Genomic DNA, 23,079 nt, shown 5'->3' on the forward strand with positions numbered 1-23,079 from the left:
GCTGACATGTATTAGACCGAGTGAGGGGAGTACAAGCTGACATGTATTAGACCGGGTGAGGGGAGTACAAGCTGACATGTATTAGACCGGGTGAGAGGAGTACAAGCTGGCATGTATTAGACCGAGTGAGGGGAGTACAAGCTGACATGTATTAGACCGGGTGAGGGGAGTACAAGCTGGCATGTATTAGACCGGGTGAGGGGAGTACAAGCTGACATGTATTAGACCGGGTGAGGGGAGTACAAGCTGACATGTATTAGACCGGGTGAGGGGAGTACAAGCTGGCATGTATTAGACCGAGTGAGGGGAGTACAAGCTGGCATGTATTAGACCGGGTGAGGGGAGTACAAGCTGGCATGTATTAGACCGGGTGAGGGGAGTACAAGCTGACATGTATTAGACCGGGTGAGGGGAGTACAAGCTGGCATGTATTAGACCGGGTGAGGGGAGTACAAGCTGGCATGTATTAGTGAGACCGGGTGAGGGGAATACAAGCTGGCATGTATTAGTGAGACCGGGTGAGGGGAGTACAAGCTGGCATGTATTAGACCGGGTGAGGGGAGTACAAGCTGACATGTATTAGACCGAGTGAGGGGAGTACAAGCTGACATGTATTAGACCGGGTGAGGGGAGTACAAGCTGACATGTATTAGACCGGGTGAGGGGAGTACAAGCTGGCATGTATTAGACCGAGTGAGGGGAGTACAAGCTGACATGTATTAGACCGGGTGAGGGGAGTACAAGCTGGCATGTATTAGACCGGGTGAGGGGAATACAAGCTGGCATGTATTAGTGAGACCGGGTGAGGGGAGTACAAGCTGGCATGTATTAGACCGAGTGAGGGGAGTACAAGCTGACATGTATTAGACCGGGTGAGGGGAGTACAAGCTGACATGTATTAGTGAGACCGGGTGAGGGGAGTACAAGCTGGCATGTATTAGACCGGGTGAGGGGAGTACAAGCTGGCATGTATTAGACCGGGTGAGGGGAGTACAAGCTGGCATGTATTAGACCGAGTGAGGGGAGTACAAGCTGGCATGTATTAGTGAGACCGAGTGAGGGGAATACAAGCTGGCATGTATTAGACCGAGTGAGGGGAGTACAAGCTGGCATGTATTAGTGAGACCGAGTGAGGGGAATACAAGCTGACATGTATTAGACCGAGTGAGGGGAGTACAAGCTGGCATGTATTAGACCGGGTGAGGGGAGTACAAGCTGGCATGTATTAGTGAGACCGGGTGAGGGGAGTACAAGCTGACATGTATTAGACCGGGTGAGGGGAGTACAAGCTGACATGTATTAGACCGGGTGAGGGGAGTACAAGCTGGCATGTATTAGACCGAGTGAGGGGAGTACAAGCTGGCATGTATTAGTGAGACCGGGTGAGGGGAGTACAAGCTGACATGTATTAGACCGAGTGAGGGGAGTACAAGCTGGCATGTATTAGACCGAGTGAGGGGAGTACAAGCTGGCATGTATTAGACCGAGTGAGGGGAGTACAAGCTGGCATGTATTAGACCGGGTGAGGGGAGTACAAGCTGGCATGTATTAGACCGGGTGAGGGGAGTACAAGCTGGCATGTATTAGACCGAGTGAGGGGAGTACAAGCTGGCATGTATTAGACCGGGTGAGGGGAGTACAAGCTGGCATATATTAGTGAGACCGGGTGAGGGGAGTACAAGCTGGCATGTATTAGACCGGGTGAGGGGAGTACAAGCTGACATGTATTAGACCGGGTGAGGGGAGTACAAGCTGGCATGTATTAGACCGAGTGAGGGGAGTACAAGCTGGCATGTATTAGACCGAGTGAGGGGAGTACAAGCTGGCATGTATTAGACCGGGTGAGGGGAGTACAAGCTGGCATGTATTAGTGAGACCGGGTGAGCGGAGTACAAGCTGGCATGTATTAGACCGAGTGAGGGGAGTACAAGCTGGCATGTATTAGACCGGGTGAGGGGAGTACAAGCTGGCATGTATTAGACCGGGTGAGGGGAGTACAAGCTGGCATGTATTAGACCGGGTGAGGGGAGTACAAGCTGGCATGTATTAGACCGGGTGAGGGGAGTACAAGCTGGCATGTATTAGTGAGACCAGGTGAGGGGAGTACAAGCTGGCATGTATTAGACCGGGTGAGGGGAGTACAAGCTGGCATGTATTAGTGAGACCGGGTGAGGGGAGTACAAGCTGGCATGTATTAGACCGGGTGAGGAGAGTACAAGCTGGCATGTATTAGTGAGACCGGGTGAGGGGAGTACAAGCTGGCATGTATTAGACCGGGTGAGGGGAGTACAAGCTGGCATGTATTAGACCGGGTGAGGGGAGTACAAGCTGGCATGTATTAGACCGAGTGAGGGGAGTACAAGCTGGCATGTATTAGACCGGGTGAGGGGAATACAAGCTGGCATGTATTAGTGAGACCGGGTGAGGGGAGTACAAGCTGGCCTGTATTAGACCGGGTGAGGGGAGTACAAGCTGGCATGTATTAGACCGGGTGAGGGGAGTACAAGCTGGCATGTATTAGACCGGGTGAGGGGAGTACAAGCTGGCATGTATTAGACCGAGTGAGGGGAGTACAAGCTGGCATGTATTAGACCAAGTGAGGGGAGTACAAGCTGGCATGTATTAGACCGGGTGAGGGGAGTACAAGCTGGCATGTATTAGTGAGACCGGGTGAGGGGAATACAAGCTGGCATGTATTAGACCGGGTGAGGGGAGTACAAGCTGGCATGTATTAGACCGGGTGAGGGGAGTACAAGCTGGCATGTATTAGACCGGGTGAGGGGAGTACAAGCTGGCATGTATTAGACCGGGTGAGGGGAGTACAAGCTGGCATGTATTAGACCGGGTGAGGGGAGTACAAGATGGCATGTATTAGACCGGGTGAGGGGAGTACAAGCTGGCATGTATTAGTGAGACCGGGTGAGGGGAGTACAAGCTGGCATGTATTAGTGAGACCGGGTGAGGGGAGTACAAGCTGGCATGTATTAGTGAGACCGAGTGAGGGGAGTACAAGCTGGCATGTATTAGTGAGACCGGGTGAGGGGAGTACAAGCTGGCATGTATTAGACCGGGTGAGGGGAGTACAAGCTGGCATGTATTAGTGAGACCGAGTGAGGGGAGTACAAGCTGGCATGTATTAGTGAGACCGGGTGAGCGGAGTACAAGCTGGCATGTATTAGTGAGACCGGGTGAGGGGAATACAAGCTGGCATGTATTAGTGAGACCGGGTGAGGGGAGTACAAGCTGGCATGTATTAGTGAGACCGAGTGAGGGGAGTACAAGCTGGCATGTATTAGACCGGGTGAGGGGAGTACAAGCTGGCATGTATTAGTGAGACCGGGTGAGGGGAATACAAGCTGGCATGTATTAGTGAGACCGGGTGAGGGGAGTACAAGCTGGCATGTATTAGACCGAGTGAGGGGAGTACAAGCTGACATGTATTAGACCGGGTGAGGGGAGTACAAGCTGGCATGTATTAGACCGAGTGAGGGGAGTACAAGCTGGCATGTATTAGACCGAGTGAGGGGAGTACAAGCTGGCATGTATTAGTGAGACCGGGTGAGGGGAGTACAAGCTGGCATGTATTAGACCGAGTGAGGGGAGTACAAGCTGACATGTATTAGACCGGGTGAGGGGAGTACAAGCTGACATGTATTACACCGGGTGAGGGGAATACAAACTGGCATGTATTAGTGAGACCGGGTGAGGGGAGTACAAGCTGGCATGTATTAGACCGGGTGAGGGGAGTACAAGCTGACATGTATTAGACCGAGTGAGGGGAGTACAAGCTGACATGTATTAGACCGGGTGAGGGGAGTACAAGCTGACATGTATTAGACCGGGTGAGAGGAGTACAAGCTGGCATGTATTAGACCGAGTGAGGGGAGTACAAGCTGACATGTATTAGACCGGGTGAGGGGAGTACAAGCTGGCATGTATTAGACCGGGTGAGGGGAGTACAAGCTGACATGTATTAGACCGGGTGAGGGGAGTACAAGCTGACATGTATTAGACCGGGTGAGGGGAGTACAAGCTGGCATGTATTAGACCGAGTGACGGGAGTACAAGCTGGCATGTATTAGACCGGGTGAGGGGAGTACAAGCTGGCATGTATTAGACCGGGTGAGGGGAGTACAAGCTGACATGTATTAGACCGGGTGAGGGGAGTACAAGCTGGCATGTATTAGACCGGGTGAGGGGAGTACAAGCTGGCATGTATTAGTGAGACCGGGTGAGGGGAATACAAGCTGGCATGTATTAGTGAGACCGGGTGAGGGGAGTACAAGCTGGCATGTATTAGACCGGGTGAGGGGAGTACAAGCTGACATGTATTAGACCGGGTGAGGGGAGTACAAGCTGGCATGTATTAGACCGAGTGAGGGGAGTACAAGCTGGCATGTATTAGACCGAGTGAGGGGAGTACAAGCTGGCATGTATTAGTGAGACCGGGTGAGGGGAGTACAAGCTGGCATGTATTAGACCGAGTGAGGGGAGTACAAGCTGACATGTATTAGACCGGGTGAGGGGAGTACAAGCTGACATGTATTAGACCGGGTGAGGGGAATACAAACTGGCATGTATTAGTGAGACCGGGTGAGGGGAGTACAAGCTGGCATGTATTAGACCGGGTGAGGGGAGTACAAGCTGACATGTATTAGACCGAGTGAGGGGAGTACAAGCTGACATGTATTAGACCGGGTGAGGGGAGTACAAGCTGACATGTATTAGACCGGGTGAGAGGAGTACAAGCTGGCATGTATTAGACCGAGTGAGGGGAGTACAAGCTGACATGTATTAGACCGGGTGAGGGGAGTACAAGCTGGCATGTATTAGACCGGGTGAGGGGAGTACAAGCTGACATGTATTAGACCGGGTGAGGGGAGTACAAGCTGACATGTATTAGACCGGGTGAGGGGAGTACAAGCTGGCATGTATTAGACCGAGTGAGGGGAGTACAAGCTGGCATGTATTAGACCGGGTGAGGGGAGTACAAGCTGGCATGTATTAGACCGGGTGAGGGGAGTACAAGCTGACATGTATTAGACCGGGTGAGGGGAGTACAAGCTGGCATGTATTAGACCGGGTGAGGGGAGTACAAGCTGGCATGTATTAGTGAGACCGGGTGAGGGGAATACAAGCTGGCATGTATTAGTGAGACCGGGTGAGGGGAGTACAAGCTGGCATGTATTAGACCGGGTGAGGGGAGTACAAGCTGACATGTATTAGACCGAGTGAGGGGAGTACAAGCTGACATGTATTAGACCAGGTGAGGGGAGTACAAGCTGACATGTATTAGACCGGGTGAGGGGAGTACAAGCTGGCATGTATTAGACCGAGTGAGGGGAGTACAAGCTGACATGTATTAGACCGGGTGAGGGGAATACAAGCTGGCATGTATTAGTGAGACCGGGTGAGGGGAGTACAAGCTGGCATGTATTAGACCGAGTGAGGGGAGTACAAGCTGACATGTATTAGACCGGGTGAGGGGAGTACAAGCTGACATGTATTAGTGAGACCGGGTGAGGGGAGTACAAGCTGGCATGTATTAGACCGGGTGAGGGGAGTACAAGCTGGCATGTATTAGACCGAGTGAGGGGAGTACAAGCTGGCATGTATTAGTGAGACCGAGTGAGGAGAATACAAGCTGGCATGTATTAGACCGAGTGAGGGGAGTACAAGCTGGCATGTATTAGTGAGACCGAGTGAGGGGAATACAAGCTGGCATGTATTAGTGAGACCGGGTGAGGGGAGTACAAGCTGACATGTATTAGACCGAGTGAGGGGAGTACAAGCTGGCATGTATTAGACCGAGTGAGGGGAGTACAAGCTGGCATGTATTAGACCGAGTGAGGGGAGTACAAGCTGGCATGTATTAGACCGGGTGAGGGGAGTACAAGCTGGCATGTATTAGACCGTGTGAGGGGAGTACAAGCTGGCATTTATTAGACCGAGTGAGGGGAGTACAAGCTGGCATGTATTAGACCGGGTGAGGGGAGTACAAGCTGGCATATATTAGTGAGACCGGGTGAGGGGAGTACAAGCTGGCATGTATTAGACCGGGTGAGGGGAGTACAAGCTGACATGTATTAGACCGGGTGAGGGGAGTACAAGCTGGCATGTATTAGACCGAGTGAGGGGAGTACAAGCTGGCATGTATTAGACCGAGTGAGGGGAGTACAAGCTGGCATGTATTAGACCGGGTGAGGGGAGTACAAGCTGGCATGTATTAGTGAGACCGGGTGAGCGGAGTACAAGCTGGCATGTATTAGACCGAGTGAGGGGAGTACAAGCTGGCATGTATTAGACCGGGTGAGGGGAGTACAAGCTGGCATGTATTAGACCGGGTGAGGGGAGTACAAGCTGGCATGTATTAGACCGGGTGAGGGGAGTACAAGCTGGCATGTATTAGACCGGGTGAGGGGAGTACAAGCTGGCATGTATTAGTGAGACCAGGTGAGGGGAGTACAAGCTGGCATGTATTAGACCGGGTGAGGGGAGTACAAGCTGGCATGTATTAGTGAGACCGGGTGAGGGGAGTACAAGCTGGCATGTATTAGACCGGGTGAGGGGAGTACAAGCTGGCATGTATTAGTGAGACCGGGTGAGGGGAGTACAAGCTGGCATGTATTAGACCGGGTGAGGGGAGTACAAGCTGGCATGTATTAGACCGGGTGAGGGGAGTACAAGCTGGCATGTATTAGACCGAGTGAGGGGAGTACAAGCTGGCATGTATTAGACCGGGTGAGGGGAATACAAGCTGGCATGTATTAGTGAGACCGGGTGAGGGGAGTACAAGCTGGCCTGTATTAGACCGGGTGAGGGGAGTACAAGCTGGCATGTATTAGACCGGGTGAGGGGAGTACAAGCTGGCATGTATTAGACCGGGTGAGGGGAGTACAAGCTGGCATGTATTAGACCGAGTGAGGGGAGTACAAGCTGGCATGTATTAGACCAAGTGAGGGGAGTACAAGCTGGCATGTATTAGACCGGGTGAGGGGAGTACAAGCTGGCATGTATTAGTGAGACCGGGTGAGGGGAATACAAGCTGGCATGTATTAGACCGGGTGAGGGGAGTACAAGCTGGCATGTATTAGACCGGGTGAGGGGAGTACAAGCTGGCATGTATTAGACCGGGTGAGGGGAGTACAAGCTGGCATGTATTAGACCGGGTGAGGGGAGTACAAGCTGGCATGTATTAGACCGGGTGAGGGGAGTACAAGCTGGCATGTATTAGTGAGACCGGGTGAGGGGAGTACAAGCTGGCATGTATTAGTGAGACCGGGTGAGGGGAGTACAAGCTGGCATGTATTAGTGAGACCGAGTGAGGGGAGTACAAGCTGGCATGTATTAGTGAGACCGGGTGAGGGGAGTACAAGCTGGCATGTATTAGACCGGGTGAGGGGAGTACAAGCTGGCATGTATTAGTGAGACCGAGTGAGGGGAGTACAAGCTGGCATGTATTAGTGAGACCGGGTGAGCGGAGTACAAGCTGGCATGTATTAGTGAGACCGGGTGAGGGGAATACAAGCTGGCATGTATTAGTGAGACCGGGTGAGGGGAGTACAAGCTGGCATGTATTAGTGAGACCGAGTGAGGGGAGTACAAGCTGGCATGTATTAGTGAGACCGGGTGAGGGGAATACAAGCTGGCATGTATTAGTGAGACCGGGTGAGGGGAGTACAAGCTGGCATGTATTAGTGAGACCGGGTGAGGGGAGTACAAGCTGGCATGTATTAGACCGGGTGAGGGGAGTACAAGCTGGCATGTATTAGACCGAGTGAGGGGAGTACAAGCTGGCATGTATTAGTGAGACCGGGTGAGCGGAGTACAAGCTGGCATGTATTAGACCGAGTGAGGGGAGTACAAGCTGGCATGTATTAGTGAGACCGAGTGAGGGGAATACAAGCTGGCATGTATTAGACCGAGTGAGGGGAGTACAAGCTGGCATGTATTAGACCGAGTGAGGGGAGTACAAGCTGGCATGTATTAGACCGAGTGAGGGGAGTACAAGCTGGCATGTATTAGACCGGGTGAGGGGAGTACAAGCTGGCATGTATTAGACCGGGTGAGGGGAGTACAAGCTGGCATGTATTAGACCGAGTGAGGGGAGTACAAGCTGGCATGTATTAGACCGGGTGAGGGGAGTACAAGCTGGCATATATTAGTGAGACCGGGTGAGGGGAGTACAAGCTGGCATGTATTAGACCGGGTGAGGGGAGTACAAGCTGACATGTATTAGACCGGGTGAGGGGAGTACAAGCTGGCATGTATTAGACCGAGTGAGGGGAGTACAAGCTGGCATGTATTAGACCGAGTGAGGGGAGTACAAGCTGGCATGTATTAGACCGGGTGAGGGGAGTACAAGCTGGCATGTATTAGACCGAGTGAGTGGAGTACAAGCTGGCATGTATTAGACCGAGTGAGGGGAGTACAAGCTGGCATGTATTAGTGAGACCGGGTGAGGGGAGTACAAGCTGGCATGTATTAGTGAGACCGGGTGAGGGGAGTACAAGCTGGCATGTATTAGACTGGGTGAGGGGAGTACAAGCTGGCATGTATTAGTGAGACCGGGTGAGCGGAGTACAAGCTGGCATGTATTAGACCGAGTGAGGGGAGTACAAGCTGGCATGTATTAGACCGGGTGAGGGGAGTACAAGCTGGCATGTATTAGTGAGACCGGGTGAGGGGAATACAAGCTGGCATGTATTAGACCGGGTGAGGGGAGTACAAGCTGGCATGTATTAGACCGGGTGAGGGGAGTACAAGCTGGCATGTATTAGACCGGGTGAGGGGAGTACAAGCTGGCATGTATTAGACCGGGTGAGGGGAGTACAAGCTGGCATGTATTAGACCGAGTGAGGGGAGTACAAGCTGGCATGTATTAGACCGGGTGAGGGGAATACAAGCTGGCATGTATTAGTGAGACCGGGTGAGGGGAGTACAAGCTGGCCTGTATTAGACCGGGTGAGGGGAGTACAAGCTGGCATGTATTAGACCGGGTGAGGGGAGTACAAGCTGGCATGTATTAGACCGGGTGAGGGGAGTACAAGCTGGCATGTATTAGACCGAGTGAGGGGAGTACAAGCTGGCATGTATTAGACCAAGTGAGGGGAGTACAAGCTGGCATGTATTAGACCGGGTGAGGGGAGTACAAGCTGGCATGTATTAGTGAGACCGGGTGAGGGGAATACAAGCTGGCATGTATTAGACCGGGTGAGGGGAGTACAAGCTGGCATGTATTAGACCGGGTGAGGGGAGTACAAGCTGGCATGTATTAGACCGGGTGAGGGGAGTACAAGCTGGCATGTATTAGACCGGGTGAGGGGAGTACAAGCTGGCATGTATTAGACCGGGTGAGGGGAGTACAAGCTGGCATGTATTAGTGAGACCGGGTGAGGGGAGTACAAGCTGGCATGTATTAGTGAGACCGGGTGAGGGGAGTACAAGCTGGCATGTATTAGTGAGACCGAGTGAGGGGAGTACAAGCTGGCATGTATTAGTGAGACCGGGTGAGGGGAGTACAAGCTGGCATTTATTAGACCGGGTGAGGGGAGTACAAGCTGGCATGTATTAGTGAGACCGAGTGAGGGGAGTACAAGCTGGCATGTATTAGTGAGACCGGGTGAGCGGAGTACAAGCTGGCATGTATTAGTGAGACCGGGTGAGGGGAATACAAGCTGGCATGTATTAGTGAGACCGGGTGAGGGGAGTACAAGCTGGCATGTATTAGTGAGACCGAGTGAGGGGAGTACAAGCTGGCATGTATTAGTGAGACCGGGTGAGGGGAATACAAGCTGGCATGTATTAGTGAGACCGGGTGAGGGGAGTACAAGCTGGCATGTATTAGTGAGACCGGGTGAGGGGAGTACAAGCTGGCATGTATTAGACCGGGTGAGGGGAGTACAAGCTGGCATGTATTAGACCGAGTGAGGGGAGTACAAGCTGGCATGTATTAGTGAGACCGGGTGAGCGGAGTACAAGCTGGCATGTATTAGACCGAGTGAGGGGAGTACAAGCTGGCATGTATTAGTGAGACCGAGTGAGGGGAATACAAGCTGGCATGTATTAGACCGAGTGAGGGGAGTACAAGCTGGCATGTATTAGACCGAGTGAGGGGAGTACAAGCTGGCATGTATTAGACCGAGTGAGGGGAGTACAAGCTGGCATGTATTAGACCGGGTGAGGGGAGTACAAGCTGGCATGTATTAGACCGGGTGAGGGGAGTACAAGCTGGCATGTATTAGACCGAGTGAGGGGAGTACAAGCTGGCATGTATTAGACCGGGTGAGGGGAGTACAAGCTGGCATATATTAGTGAGACCGGGTGAGGGGAGTACAAGCTGGCATGTATTAGACCGGGTGAGGGGAGTACAAGCTGACATGTATTAGACCGGGTGAGGGGAGTACAAGCTGGCATGTATTAGACCGAGTGAGGGGAGTACAAGCTGGCATGTATTAGACCGAGTGAGGGGAGTACAAGCTGGCATGTATTAGACCGGGTGAGGGGAGTACAAGCTGGCATGTATTAGACCGAGTGAGTGGAGTACAAGCTGGCATGTATTAGACCGAGTGAGGGGAGTACAAGCTGGCATGTATTAGTGAGACCGGGTGAGGGGAGTACAAGCTGGCATGTATTAGTGAGACCGGGTGAGGGGAGTACAAGCTGGCATGTATTAGACCGGGTGAGGGGAGTACAAGCTGGCATGTATTAGTGAGACCGGGTGAGCGGAGTACAAGCTGGCATGTATTAGACCGAGTGAGGGGAGTACAAGCTGGCATGTATTAGACCGGGTGAGGGGAGTACAAGCTGGCATGTATTAGACCGGGTGAGGGGAGTACAAGCTGGCATGTATTAGTGAGACCGGGTGAGGGGAGTACAAGCTGGCATGTATTAGTGAGACCGGGTGAGGGGAGTACAAGCTGGCATGTATTAGTGAGACCGGGTGAGGGGAATACAAGCTGGCATGTATTAGTGAGACCGGGTGAGGGGAGTACAAGCTGGCATGTATTAGACCGGGTACGGGGAGTACAAGCTGACATGTATTAGACCGAGTGAGGGGAGTACAAGCTGACATGTATTAGACCGGGTGAGGGGAGTACAAGCTGACATGTATTAGACCGGGTGAGGGGAGTACAAGCTGGCATGTATTAGACCGAGTGAGGGGAGTACAAGCTGACATGTATTAGACCGGGTGAGGGGAGTACAAGCTGGCATGTATTAGACCGGGTGAGGGGAATACAATCTGGCATGTATTAGTGAGACCGGGTGAGGGGAGTACAAGCTGGCATGTATTAGACCGGGTGAGGGGAGTACAAGCTGGCATGTATTAGACCGGGTGAGGGGAGTACAAGCTGGCATGTATTAGTGAGACCGGGTGAGGGGAGTACAAGCTGGCATGTATTAGACCGGGTGAGGGGAGTACAAGCTGGAATGTATTTGTGAGACCGGGTGAGGGGAGTACAAGCTGGCATGTATTAGACCGGGTGAGGGGAGTACAAGCTGGCATGTATTAGACCGGGTGAGGGGAGTACAAGCTGGCATGTATTAGTGAGACCGGGTGAGGGGAGTACAAGCTGGCATGTATTAGACCGAGTGAGGGGAGTACAAGCTGGCATGTATTAGACCGGGTGAGGGGAGTACAAGCTGGCATGTATTAGACCGGGTGAGGGGAGTACAAGCTGGCATGTATTAGACCGGGTGAGGGGAGTACAAGCTGGCATGTATTAGTGAGACCGGGTGAGGGGAGTACAAGCTGGCATGTATTAGACCGGGTGAGGGGAGTACAAGCTGGCATGTATTAGACCGGGTGAGGGGAGTACAAGCTGGCATGTATTAGTGAGACCGGGTGAGGGGAGTACAAGCTGGCATGTATTAGTGAGACCGGGTGAGGGGAGTACAAGCTGGCATGTATTAGACCGAGTGAGGGGAGTACAAGCTGGCATGTATTAGACCGAGTGAGGGGAGTACAAGCTGGCATGTATTAGACCGGGTGAGGGGAATACAAGCTGGCATGTATTAGTGAGACCGGGTGAGGGGAGTACAAGCTGGCATGTATTAGACCGGGTGAGGGGAGTACAAGCTGGCATGTATTAGTGAGACCGGGTGAGGGGAGTACAAGCTGGCATGTATTAGTGAGACCGGGTGAGGGGAGTACAAGCTGGCATGTATTAGACCGGGTGAGGGGAGTACAAGCTGGCATGTATTAGTGAGACCGGGTGAGGGGAGTACAAGCTGGCATGTATTAGACCGAGTGAGGGGAGTACAAGCTGGCATGTATTAGACCGAGTGAGGGGAGTACAAGCTGGCATGTATTAGACCGGGTGAGGGGAGTACAAGCTGGCATGTATTAGTGAGACCGGGTGAGGGGAGTACAAGCTGGCATGTATTAGTGAGACCGAGTGAGGGGAGTACAAGCTGGCATGTATTAGACCGGGTGAGGGGAATACAAGCTGGCATGTATTAGTGAGACCGGGTGAGGGGAGTACAAGCTGGCATGTATTAGTGAGACCGGGTGAGGGGAGTACAAGCTGGCATGTATTAGACCGGGTGAGGGGAGTACAAGCTGGCATGTATTAGACCGAGTGAGGGGAGTACAAGCTGACATGTATTAGACCGGGTGAGGGGAGTACAAGCTGGCATGTATTAGACCGAGTGAGGGGAGTACAAGCTGGCATGTATTAGACCGGGTGAGGGGAATACAAGCTGGCATGTATTAGACCGGGTGAGGGGAATACAAGCTGACATGTATTAGACCGAGTGAGGGGAGTACAAGCTGACATGTATTAGACCGGGTGAGGGGAGTACAAGCTGGCATGTATTAGACCGAGTGAGGGGAGTACAAGCTGGCATGTATTAGACCGAGTGAGGGGAGTACAAGCTGGCATGTATTAGTGAGACCGGGTGAGGGGAGTACAAGCTGGCATGTATTAGACCGAGTGAGGGGAGTACAAGCTGGCATGTATTAGTGAGACCGGGTGAGGGGAGTACAAGCTGGCATGTATTAGACCGAGTGAGGGGAGTACTAGCTGACATGTATTAGACCAGGTGAGGGGAGTACAAGCTGACATGTATTAGTGAGACCGGGTGAGGGGAGTACAAGCTGGCATGTATTAGACCGGGTGAGGGGAGTACAAGCTGGCATGTATTAGACCGAGTGAGGGGAGTACAAGCTGGCATGTATTAGACCGGGTGAGGGGAGTACAAGCTGGCATGTATTAGACCGAGTGAGGGGAGTACAAGCTGGCATGTATTAGTGAGACCGGGTGAGGGGAGTACAAGCTGGCATGTATTAGACCGGGTGAGGGGAGTACAAGCTGGCATGTATTAGTGAGACCGAGTGAGGGGAATACAAGCTGGCATGTATTAGACCGAGTGAGGGGAGTACAAGCTGGCATGTATTAGTGAGACCGAGTGAGGGGAATACAAGCTGGCATGTATTAGTGAGACCGGGTGAGGGGAGTACAAGCTGACATGTATTAGACCGAGTGAGGGGAGTACAAGCTGGCATGTATTAGACCGAGTGAGGGGAGTACAAGCTGGCATGTATTAGACCGGGTGAGGGGAGTACAAGCTGGCATGTATTAGACCGGGTGAGGGGAGTCCAAGCTGGCATGTATTAGTGAGACCGGGTGAGGGGAGTACAAGCTGGCATGTATTAGTGAGACCGGGTGAGGGGAGTACAAGCTGGCATGTATTAGACCGGGTGAGGGGAGTACAAGCTGGCATGTATTAGACCGGGTGAGGGGAGTACAAGCTGGCATGTATTAGACCGGGTGAGGGGAGTACAAGCTGGCATGTATTAGACCGGGTGAGGGGAGTACAAGCTGGCATGTATTAGTGAGACCGGGTGAGGGGAGTACAAGCTGGCATGTATTAGACCGGGTGAGGGGAGTACAAGCTGGCATGTATTAGTGAGACCGGGTGAGCGGAGTACAAGCTGGCATGTATTAGACCGAGTGAGGGGAGTACAAGCTGGCATGTATTAGACCGGGTGAGGGGAGTACAAGCTGGCATGTATTAGACCGGGTGAGGGGAGTACAAGCTGGCATGTATTAGACCGGGTGAGGGGAGTACAAGCTGGCATGTATTAGACCGAGTGAGGGGAGTACAAGCTGGCATGTATTAGACCGAGTGAGGGGAGTACAAGCTGGCATGTATTAGTGAGACCGGGTGAGGGGAGTACAAGCTGGCATGTATTAGTGAGACCGGGTGAGGGGAGTACAAGCTGGCATGTATTAGACCGGGTGAGGGGAGTACATGCTGGCATGTATTATTGAGACCGGGTGAGCGGAGTACAAGCTGGCATGTATTAGACCGAGTGAGGGGAGTACAAGCTGGCATGTATTAGACCGGGTGAGGGGAGTACAAGCTGGCATGTATTAGACCGGGTGAGGGGAGTAGAAGCTGGCATGTATTAGACCAGGTGAGGGGAGTACAAGCTGGCATGTATTAGACCGAGTGAGGGGAGTACAAGCTGGCATGTATTAGACCGGGTGAGGGGAGTACAAGCTGGCATGTATTAGACCGAGTGAGGGGAGTACAAGCTGGCATGTATTAGTGAGACCTGGTGAGGGGAGTACAAGCTGGCATGTATTAGACCGGGTGAGGGGAGTACAAGCTGGCATGTATTAGACCGGGTGAGGGGAGTACAAGCTGGCATGTATTAGACCGAGTGAGGGCGAGGTTGGTTGGTTGGGGTTTGAGTAGAGTAAGAGGCTGGGAGGTGACAGGTGGAAGAGGTAAAAAACTAAAGAGAAAGGAACCTGGTAGGAGAGGAGAGTGGACCGTGGGAGAAAGGGAAGGAGGAGGGACACCAGGGGGAGGTGGTAGGCAGGTGAGGAGAAGAAAAGGAGTAAGAGGGGAACCAGAGTGGGGAATGAAAAAGAGAGAAGGGGAGGCAGGAGAAATTGCTAGAAGTTAGAGAAATCAATATTCTTGCCGTGGAGATAAACTCCCAATGGTGTGCATCTCAATAGCCTCTGACAAGCAAGTTAATGGCTTTCACATATGGCTTAGCTACTGAAGCCAATGGATCTGTTTCTGCTGGCAGAAGAAGGGGCAGGACTGGTTACTGGCACCCTGAAACCAGTCGCTTTGGGCACATGGGGCTCATCAGACATGGTTGGCAGCTCGTCTAGGAGAAGGAAAACTCTGATCTCAAACCTCTGCTGCCTTACAGCTGTACCCACTCATGGGGAAGGCTTCGGGAGCAAACCTTGTGGGAAAAATCCGGAGCTGGAATCCCTAAGGGAGTCCTGTGTTGAGTTCAATGTTAACTGGCAACTCTGGAGATGCCACTGGTGCCAAACTGTCGGTCTCTGCCGATCCTGAATTCATCAGCTGTGTGGAGAGGCAGAACCTGCTGCATAGCCACCAGCGTTACTGCTCTAGCTTGCATCCCGGCTTGCGTATCACGTAGACAGCTGGGACATAACATCCATGGTCGACCCCGACCAACAGAGAGCCTCTCCCTGCTGCTTTCTTCAGCCCTTGGTTGCACAGCAGTGGCCTCAGCCAACCAGTTGCCTGGGAGGTTCCCTGCTGTCTGCAGGCTCTCTGAGAGCCCAGCTCTGCCTGACCTTGCTTTGTGTTGACAGGCTACAGCCCTGAGCTGGCTCAGAGTTTGGAGAAGTTTGTCTTCCCGGACTGCAGTCGGGATGAAATGGCATTAGTGCAACAGTTTGATCAGCCAGACCCAAAGCGCTGGTGGAGGGAAGGTGTCGTCAAGTCCAGCTTCAACTACCTACTGCTCGACCCCAGGTAAGGTCCTCCGGAAAACAATGGTGCTTCTGTTTCCACCAACCTGACAGCAGTGAGATCTGAATCTTCATGTTCATTTGTCATTCAACCATACACATGAATGCAGCCCCAAGAAACAGTGTTCCCCTGGGGCCTAGCTGCAACTCACAGAACCAACAGTCACACATACAGCACATTTAATTGCAGGAAAAAAGTTAGAATGTAATAATACAGCCTGACTAGCTGAGTGTCTTGGCCAGCAAATTAATGGTGGCCTGGAGCCACATTTCTGAAAGAGCAACCTGCAAAACCTCCTCGCCTTGTACAGTGCAGCCACCATCAAACGCAGTCCAGCACGTGTCCATGGAATGAACACGGCAGGGCAGCATTGACATGAGGGGTACTATGTCCATGAGAATCTAGGAGGGGTATCTGTGTGCACAGGGGGCTAGGATGGTTATCTGTGTACATGGGGCCAGCAGGGGTATCTGTGCCACAGGGGTCTACGAGAGCAATCTGTACATGGATAGCTGACGTTGGACTAAGATCTTTGTGGACACAGGCTAGGATAAGGTAGCGGTGTGTACAAGGTGGTAAGGAGGGGTACCTGTGTCTACAGGGAATGTGGGGTATCTGGGCCCACAGGGGGCTTAGAGGGATATCTGCACACGGGAGCTAGGAGTGGTGTCTGTGTTCACAGAAGGCTACAAGGGGTATCTGTGTCCAGAAAGGGCTAGGAGGGGTATCTATGTACATGAGGACTAGGCGGGAAATGCCTATGAGATGGCTTTTTAGAGCTGTTTGTTGTTGAGCCTACTAGGGGATCAGCTATACCGGATTGGGTGTTATTTAATGAACCCGGCGATTAGGGAGCTTAAGGTAAAAGATCCCTTAGGAGTTAGTGATCACAGTATGATTAAGTTCAACTTGAAATTTGGTAGAGAGAAAGTAAAGTCTGAAGTGGCAGTATTTCAGTGGAGTAAGGGAAATTACAGTGGTATGAGAGAGGAGTTGACCAAAGTAAATTGGAAGGAGATGCTGGCAGGGATGACAGCAGAGCAGCAATGGTGTGAGTTTTGGGGAAAATGAAAAAGGTGCAGGATAGATGGAGTCCAAAAACAAAGAAATACTCAAATGGCAAAATACAACCATGGCTGACAAAGGAAATCAAAGCTAATGTGAAAGCAAAAGAGAGAGGATACAACAAAGTAAAAATTAGTGGGAAGACAGAAGATTGGGAAGCTTTTAAAACCCTACAGAGAGCAACATTGGCAGGGGAAAGATGAAATATGAAAGCAAGCTAGCAAACAATATCAAAGTGAATAGTAAAAGCTTTTATAAGTATATAAGAACAAAGGATGAGATTGAACTTTGGACCACTAGAAAATGAGGACAGAGAAATAATAATGGGGCCAAGGAGATGGCAGATAAACTAAATGAGTATTTTGCATCAGACTTCACTCTGGAAGAGACTTGCGATGTGCCTGATGTTGAAGGGTGTGAGAGAAGGGAAGTGGGTGCAGTTACTGTTACAAGGGAGAAGGTGCTCAAAAAGCTGAAAGACCTGAGGGTCCATAAGTCACCCGGGCCAGATAAACTGCACCCTAGGATTCTGAAAGAGGTAGCATTAGAGATTGTGGAGGCGTTAGTTATGATCTTACAAAAATTATTGGGCTATGGCATGGTGCCAGGGGACTGGAAAATTGCAAATGTTACTCCATTCTTTAAGAAAGGAGGAAGGCAGCAGAAAGGAAAATATGGACCAGTTAGCCTAATCTCAGTGGTTGAGATGGTGTTGAAGTCAATTGTTAAGGATGAGGTGATGGAGTACTTGGTGACACAGGACAAAATAGGATAGTCAGTTTGGTTTCCTTCAGGAAAATCCTTGCTTGAACAACCTGTTTGAAATCTATTTGGACTTTCAGAAGGCCTCTGACAAGGTGCCACACCCAAGGCTGCTTACCAAGTTAAGAGCCCATGGCATTACAGGAAAATTATTTGCATGGTTAGAGCATTAGCTGATTGGTAGGAGGTAGTGAGTGGGAATAAAAGGATCCTTTTCTGGTTGGCTGCCAGTATTAGGATTCCCTAAACCCTATTGGTGTTCCATAGGGGTCGATGTTGGGACCACTTCTTTTTATGCTGTATATAAATGATTTAGATGATGGAATAGAGTGGTGGAGGGGCAGGCAGTGTTGAGGAAGCAGGTAGGCTGCAGAAAGACTTAGACAGATTAGGAGAATGGGCAAGTGGCAAATGAAATACAATATTAGAAAATGCATTATGCACTTTGGTAGTTGAAATAAATGTACAGACTATTTTCTAACTGGAGAGAAATTCCAGAAATATGAGACTTGAGGTCTTGGGAGTCCTTGTGCTGAACACCCTAAAGGTCAACTTGCAAGTAGAGTTGGTGGTGAGGAAGGCAAATACAATGGTAACATTCATTTCAAGAAGTCTAGAATACAAGAGCAAGGATGTGATGGTGAGGCTTTATAAGGCACTGGTGAGGCCTCACCTTGAGTATTGTGAACAGTTTTAGGCCCCTCATCTTAGAAAAGATGTGCTGGCATTGGAGAGAGTCCAGAGGAGGTTCACAAGGATGATTCCAGGAATGAAAGGGTTATCATATGAGGAACGTTTGATGGCTCTGGATCTGTACTGACTGGAATTTAGAAAGATGAGGGGGATCTCATTGATGAAAGGCCAAGACAAAGTAGATGTGGAAAGGATGTTTTCCATGGTGAGGGAGTCAAGGACATGAGGACACAGCCTCAGATTAGAGGGGCTTCCATTCAAAACAGAGATGCGAAGAAATTTGTGGAATTTATTACCACAGGCAGCTGTGGACACCAGATTATTGGGTGTATTTAAGGCAGAGCTTGATAAGCTCTTGACCCCATGTACACAGATATGCCTCCTAACGCCCCCCCCCCCCCTCGGCATTGAAGGCTCAGGAGAGGGACTGAGGAGGGGGGAAGAAAGGATCTGCCATGATTGAATGGAGGAGCAGACTCAATGGCCACAAGGCCTAATTTTGCTCCTATGTCTTATATCTGTGTACATGGGGGGGGGGGGGGGGTGCTAGGAGCGGTATCTGTGTTCACAGGAGGGGTATTTGTGACCCTGGATGATTAGGAGAGGTATCTGTGACCACAGGTGGCTAGGAGGGATATTTGTGTACATTCATAGCTGATGTTGGACTAAGGTTTCTGTGTACCCAGGGGACTAGGAGGCTGTGATCTCTCCCATGTTCAGTCACACATGTTGTTGAAAGCTTTGACCAACTGTGATGTCCTGTCTTCCTGTTCACCTCCCCTAGGGTGACGAAGAACCTGCCAACTCGCTGCCATGTCCTGAGCCCTGCAGAGTGTTTCCAAACATTCATCAGCTCCATCTTCTATGTGGGCAAAGGCAAGCGTTCTCGAGCATACTCTCACCTCTACGAGGCACTCAAGCATTTCAAAGGTGGAAACCAGCAGGTAACGGGTTTTATTTTGAAATCACTTTCCCCAAGGGTATGGAAATCTTTCACTTGCGGGAGTGGAGGTTTTGATCAGCACAGATCTTCAGGGATCGACCTTTCTGTTGTCTGCTGCTGCTGTGTGGATCCCGATGTTGCCCGGCTCACTCCGGAGTCTCGAGCATTGGCAGGATGAGTTTCCAATGACCCGGAGGAGTCTCGAGCATTGGCAGGATGAGATTCCAATGACCCGGAGGAGTCTCGAGCACTGACAGGATGAGTTTCCAGTGACCCGGAGGAGTCTCGAGCACTGACAGGATGAGTTTCCAATGACCCGGAGGAGTCTCGAGCATTGGCAGGATGAGATTCCAATGACCCGGAGGAGTCTCGAGCACTGACAGGATGAGATTCCAGTGACCCGGAGGAGTCTCGAGCATTGGCAGGATGAGTTTCCAATGACCCGGAGGAGTCTCGAGCATTGGCAGGATGAGATTCCAATGACCCGGAGGAGTCTCGAGCACTGACAGGATGAGTTTCCAATGACCCGGAGGAGTCTCGAGCACTGACAGGATGAGATTCCAATTACCCGGAGGAGTCTTGAGCAATGACAGGATGAGATTCCAGTGACCCGGAGGAGTCTCGAGCATTGGCAGGATGAGATTCCAATGACCCGGAGGAGTCTCGAGCACTGACAGGATGAGTTTCCAATGACCCGGAGGAGTCTCGAGCATTGGCAGGATGAGATTCCAATTACCCGGATGAGTCTCGAGCACTGACAGGATGAGATTCCAGTGACCCGGAGTCTCGAGCACTGACAGGATGAGATTCCAGTGACCCGGAGTCTCGAGCACTGACAGGATGAGTTTCCAATGACCCGGAGAAGTCTCGAGCATTGGCAGGATGAGATTCCAATGACCCGGAGTCTCGAGCACTGACAGGATGAGATTCCAATGACCCAGAGTCTCGAGCACTGACAGGATGAGTTTCCAATGACCTGGAGGAGTCTCGAGCATTGGCAGGATGAGATTCCAATGACCCGGAGGAGTCTCGAGCATTGGCAGGATGAGATTCCAATGACCCAGAGTCTCGAGCACTGACAGGATGAGATTCCAATGACCCGGAGTCTCGAGCACTGACAGGATGAGATTCCAATGACCCGGAGGAGTCTCGAGCACTGACAGGATGAGATTCCAATGACCCGGAGTCTCGAGCACTGACAGCATGAGATTCCAATGACCCGGAGGAGTCTCGAGCACTGACAGGATGAGATTCCAATGACCCAGAGGAGTCTCGAGCACTGACAGGATGAGATTCCAATGACCCAGAGTCTCGAGCACTGACAGGATGAGATTCCAATGACCCAGAGTCTCGAGCACTGACAGGATGAGTTTCCAATGACCCGGAGGAGTCTCGAGCACTGGCAGGATGTGATTCCAATGACCCAGAGTCTCGAGCACTGACAGGATGAGATTCCAATGACCCGGAGGTTTCTCGAGCACTGACAGGATGAGATTCCAATGACCCAGAGTCTCGAGCACTGACAGGATGAGATTCCAATGACCCAGAGTCTCGAGCACTGACAGGATGAGATTCCAATGACCCAGAGTCTCGAGCACTGACAGGATGAGATTCCAATGACCCAAGAGGATGTAGTTGGATTTCTAGCACACCGCTCACGGTCATAGGAACGAACACTGCTGAAGTGTAAAGAGTGTGGGACCTAATATGTGCTCAATAGGGTCCCAGTCCTGAGCCTTTATTTTTGGCAAGTGAATAGGGAGTAGAGTCCTGGGACATGAGTGCTCCGACATGGGACCCTCACCCTTCCTTGTCACATTCTGCAGATGCTCTGGCCAAGCCACCACTGGAAGTGCCTAGCAGTCTAACCATCCATCCACACCTTCCCACGCTTGGAGACCCTCCCTGCCCTCGGAAATCCATAGCACCCAATAGAGACCATAAGACATGGGAGTGGAATTGGGCCATTCAGCCCATTAGGTCTGTTCTGCCTTTCCATCATGGTTGATTTACTATCCCTCTCAACCTTATTCTCCTGCCTTCTCCCCGTAATCTTTGACACACTGACTAATCAAGAACTTGCACAACTGCAACCTACAGTGATGTCCCAAGTCTTGTACTCAGGCCAACATGCTGAACACCTTTTCTCAGCACCTAGTCTACCTGTGATAGAGTTTTTAGTGAACTACGCACTTGTACTCCAAGATCCTCAATTCCGTTACACACCTTAGTGACCGGGTGCACCATTCATATTACAATTCACCAAATAAAAAGGTCAGTTTTAGCACAAAGTGGTCATAGTGTTGCTGAAGTATAGTGATTTGATTTGTTCGGTGGGTTTAAGAACCAAATGGTTGAAGGGAAGAGAAGTGGCCATTCCTGCACCAGCACCAGTACTGTTTACCTGTGCAGTGTACTGCAGGCACTTTGAATTATATTTTATCAACTGATTTTGGTTTCTGTGTGGCGTGTGATACATGTATTGAAGGTTCACAGTGATCTGAAGGAATGTTGTGTCGTTTGGTTCTATACATGTACAGTCAGTTGACAATAAACTTGAACTTAAAGCTAGTGCTGATGTTTTACCAATAACACATGAAATGAAAGTTATCCTTTGTCATGGGGTGAGGGCTGAAGTCCTCGTTAATAGTCAGGACTGCACCCCTCATCAATCCTCAGATGACAAACCATTCTGGCCCTGACACATAGGTCTTTCCCCTGATCTCCCACAGGTGAATGCCAAACTGAAGCACATCATGGACATCTGGAAGAGTGGATCTGGGGTGATCTCCTTGCATTGTTTCCAGAACGTTATCCCGGTGGAGGCCTACACACGGGAAGCCTGTATGGTGGATGCTCTGGGTGAGTTGGACGTAACGTTGCTCTGTTTCAGGATGCACCATTCCCCCGTTTCAATCCCGAGCTGTCACCGCTCCCACCTCACCGCGAATCCCGAGCTGTCCCTCCCACCTCACCGTGAATCCCGAGCTGTCCCTCCCTCCCACCTCACCGCGAATCCCGAGCTGTCCCTCCCACCTCACCGCGAATCCCGAGCTGTCCCTCCCACCTCACCGCGAACCCCGAGCTGTCCCTCCCCCCACCTCACCACGAACCCCGAGCTGTCACTCCCCCCACCTCACCGCGAACCCCGAGCTGTCCCTCCCCCCACCTCACCGTGAACCCCGAGCTGTCCCTCTCCCCCACCTCACCGCGAACCCCGAGCTGTCCCTCCCCCCACCTCACCGTGAACCCCGAGCTGTCCCTCCCCCCACCTCACCGCGAACCCCGAGCTGTCACTCCCCCCCACCTCACCGCGAACCCCGAGCTGTCACTCCCCCCACCTCACCGTGAACCCCGAGCAGTCCCTCCCCCCACCTCACCGCGAACCCCGAGCTGTCCCTCCCCCCACCTCACCGTGAACCCCGAGCTGTCCCTCTCCCCCACCTCACCGCGAACCCCGAGCTGTCCCTCCCCCCACCTCACCGTGAACCCCGAGCTGTCCCTCTCCCCCACCTCACCGCGAACCCCGAGCTGTCCCTCCCCCCACCTCACCGTGAACCCCGAGCTGTCCCTCCCCCCACCTCACCGCGAACCCCGAGCTGTCACTCCCCCCACCTCACCGCGAACCCCGAGCTGTCCCTCCCCCCACCTCACCGTGAACCCCGAGCTGTCCCTCCCCCCACCTCACCGCGAACCCCGAGCTGTCCCTCCCCCCACCTCACCGCGAACCCCGAGCTGTCCCTCCCCCCACCTCACCGTGAACCCCGAGCTGTCCCTCTCCCCCACCTCACCGCGAACCCCGAGCTGTCCCTCCCCCCACCTCACCGTGAACCCCGAGCTGTCCCTCCCCCCACCTCACC

At 52.0% G+C, this 23,079-nt stretch overlaps 2 protein-coding genes across 10 annotated transcripts in view; both read left to right on the forward strand.

Moving 5' to 3' along the window:
- LOC140739691 (uncharacterized) overlaps positions 1 to 23,079 on the forward strand; it is a 58,519-nt gene that overhangs the window by 32,764 nt on the left and 2,676 nt on the right. For all 3 annotated transcript variants that reach the window (XM_073068076.1, XM_073068077.1, XM_073068078.1), the window contains 3 exons: positions 15,597 to 15,759; positions 19,061 to 19,220; positions 21,952 to 22,081. In XM_073068076.1, the coding sequence (XP_072924177.1) occupies positions 15,597 to 15,759; positions 19,061 to 19,220; positions 21,952 to 22,081 (453 nt within the window). The remainder of the gene's footprint in view (positions 1 to 15,596; positions 15,760 to 19,060; positions 19,221 to 21,951; positions 22,082 to 23,079) is intronic.
- Positions 1 to 23,079, forward strand: part of borcs8 (BLOC-1 related complex subunit 8) — a 148,484-nt gene that overhangs the window by 32,724 nt on the left and 92,681 nt on the right. The window lies entirely within an intron of this gene.

The sequence above is a fragment of the Hemitrygon akajei genome, chromosome 16 (genome assembly GCF_048418815.1).
Source record: "Hemitrygon akajei chromosome 16, sHemAka1.3, whole genome shotgun sequence".
Lineage (NCBI taxonomy): Eukaryota > Metazoa > Chordata > Chondrichthyes > Myliobatiformes > Dasyatidae > Hemitrygon > Hemitrygon akajei.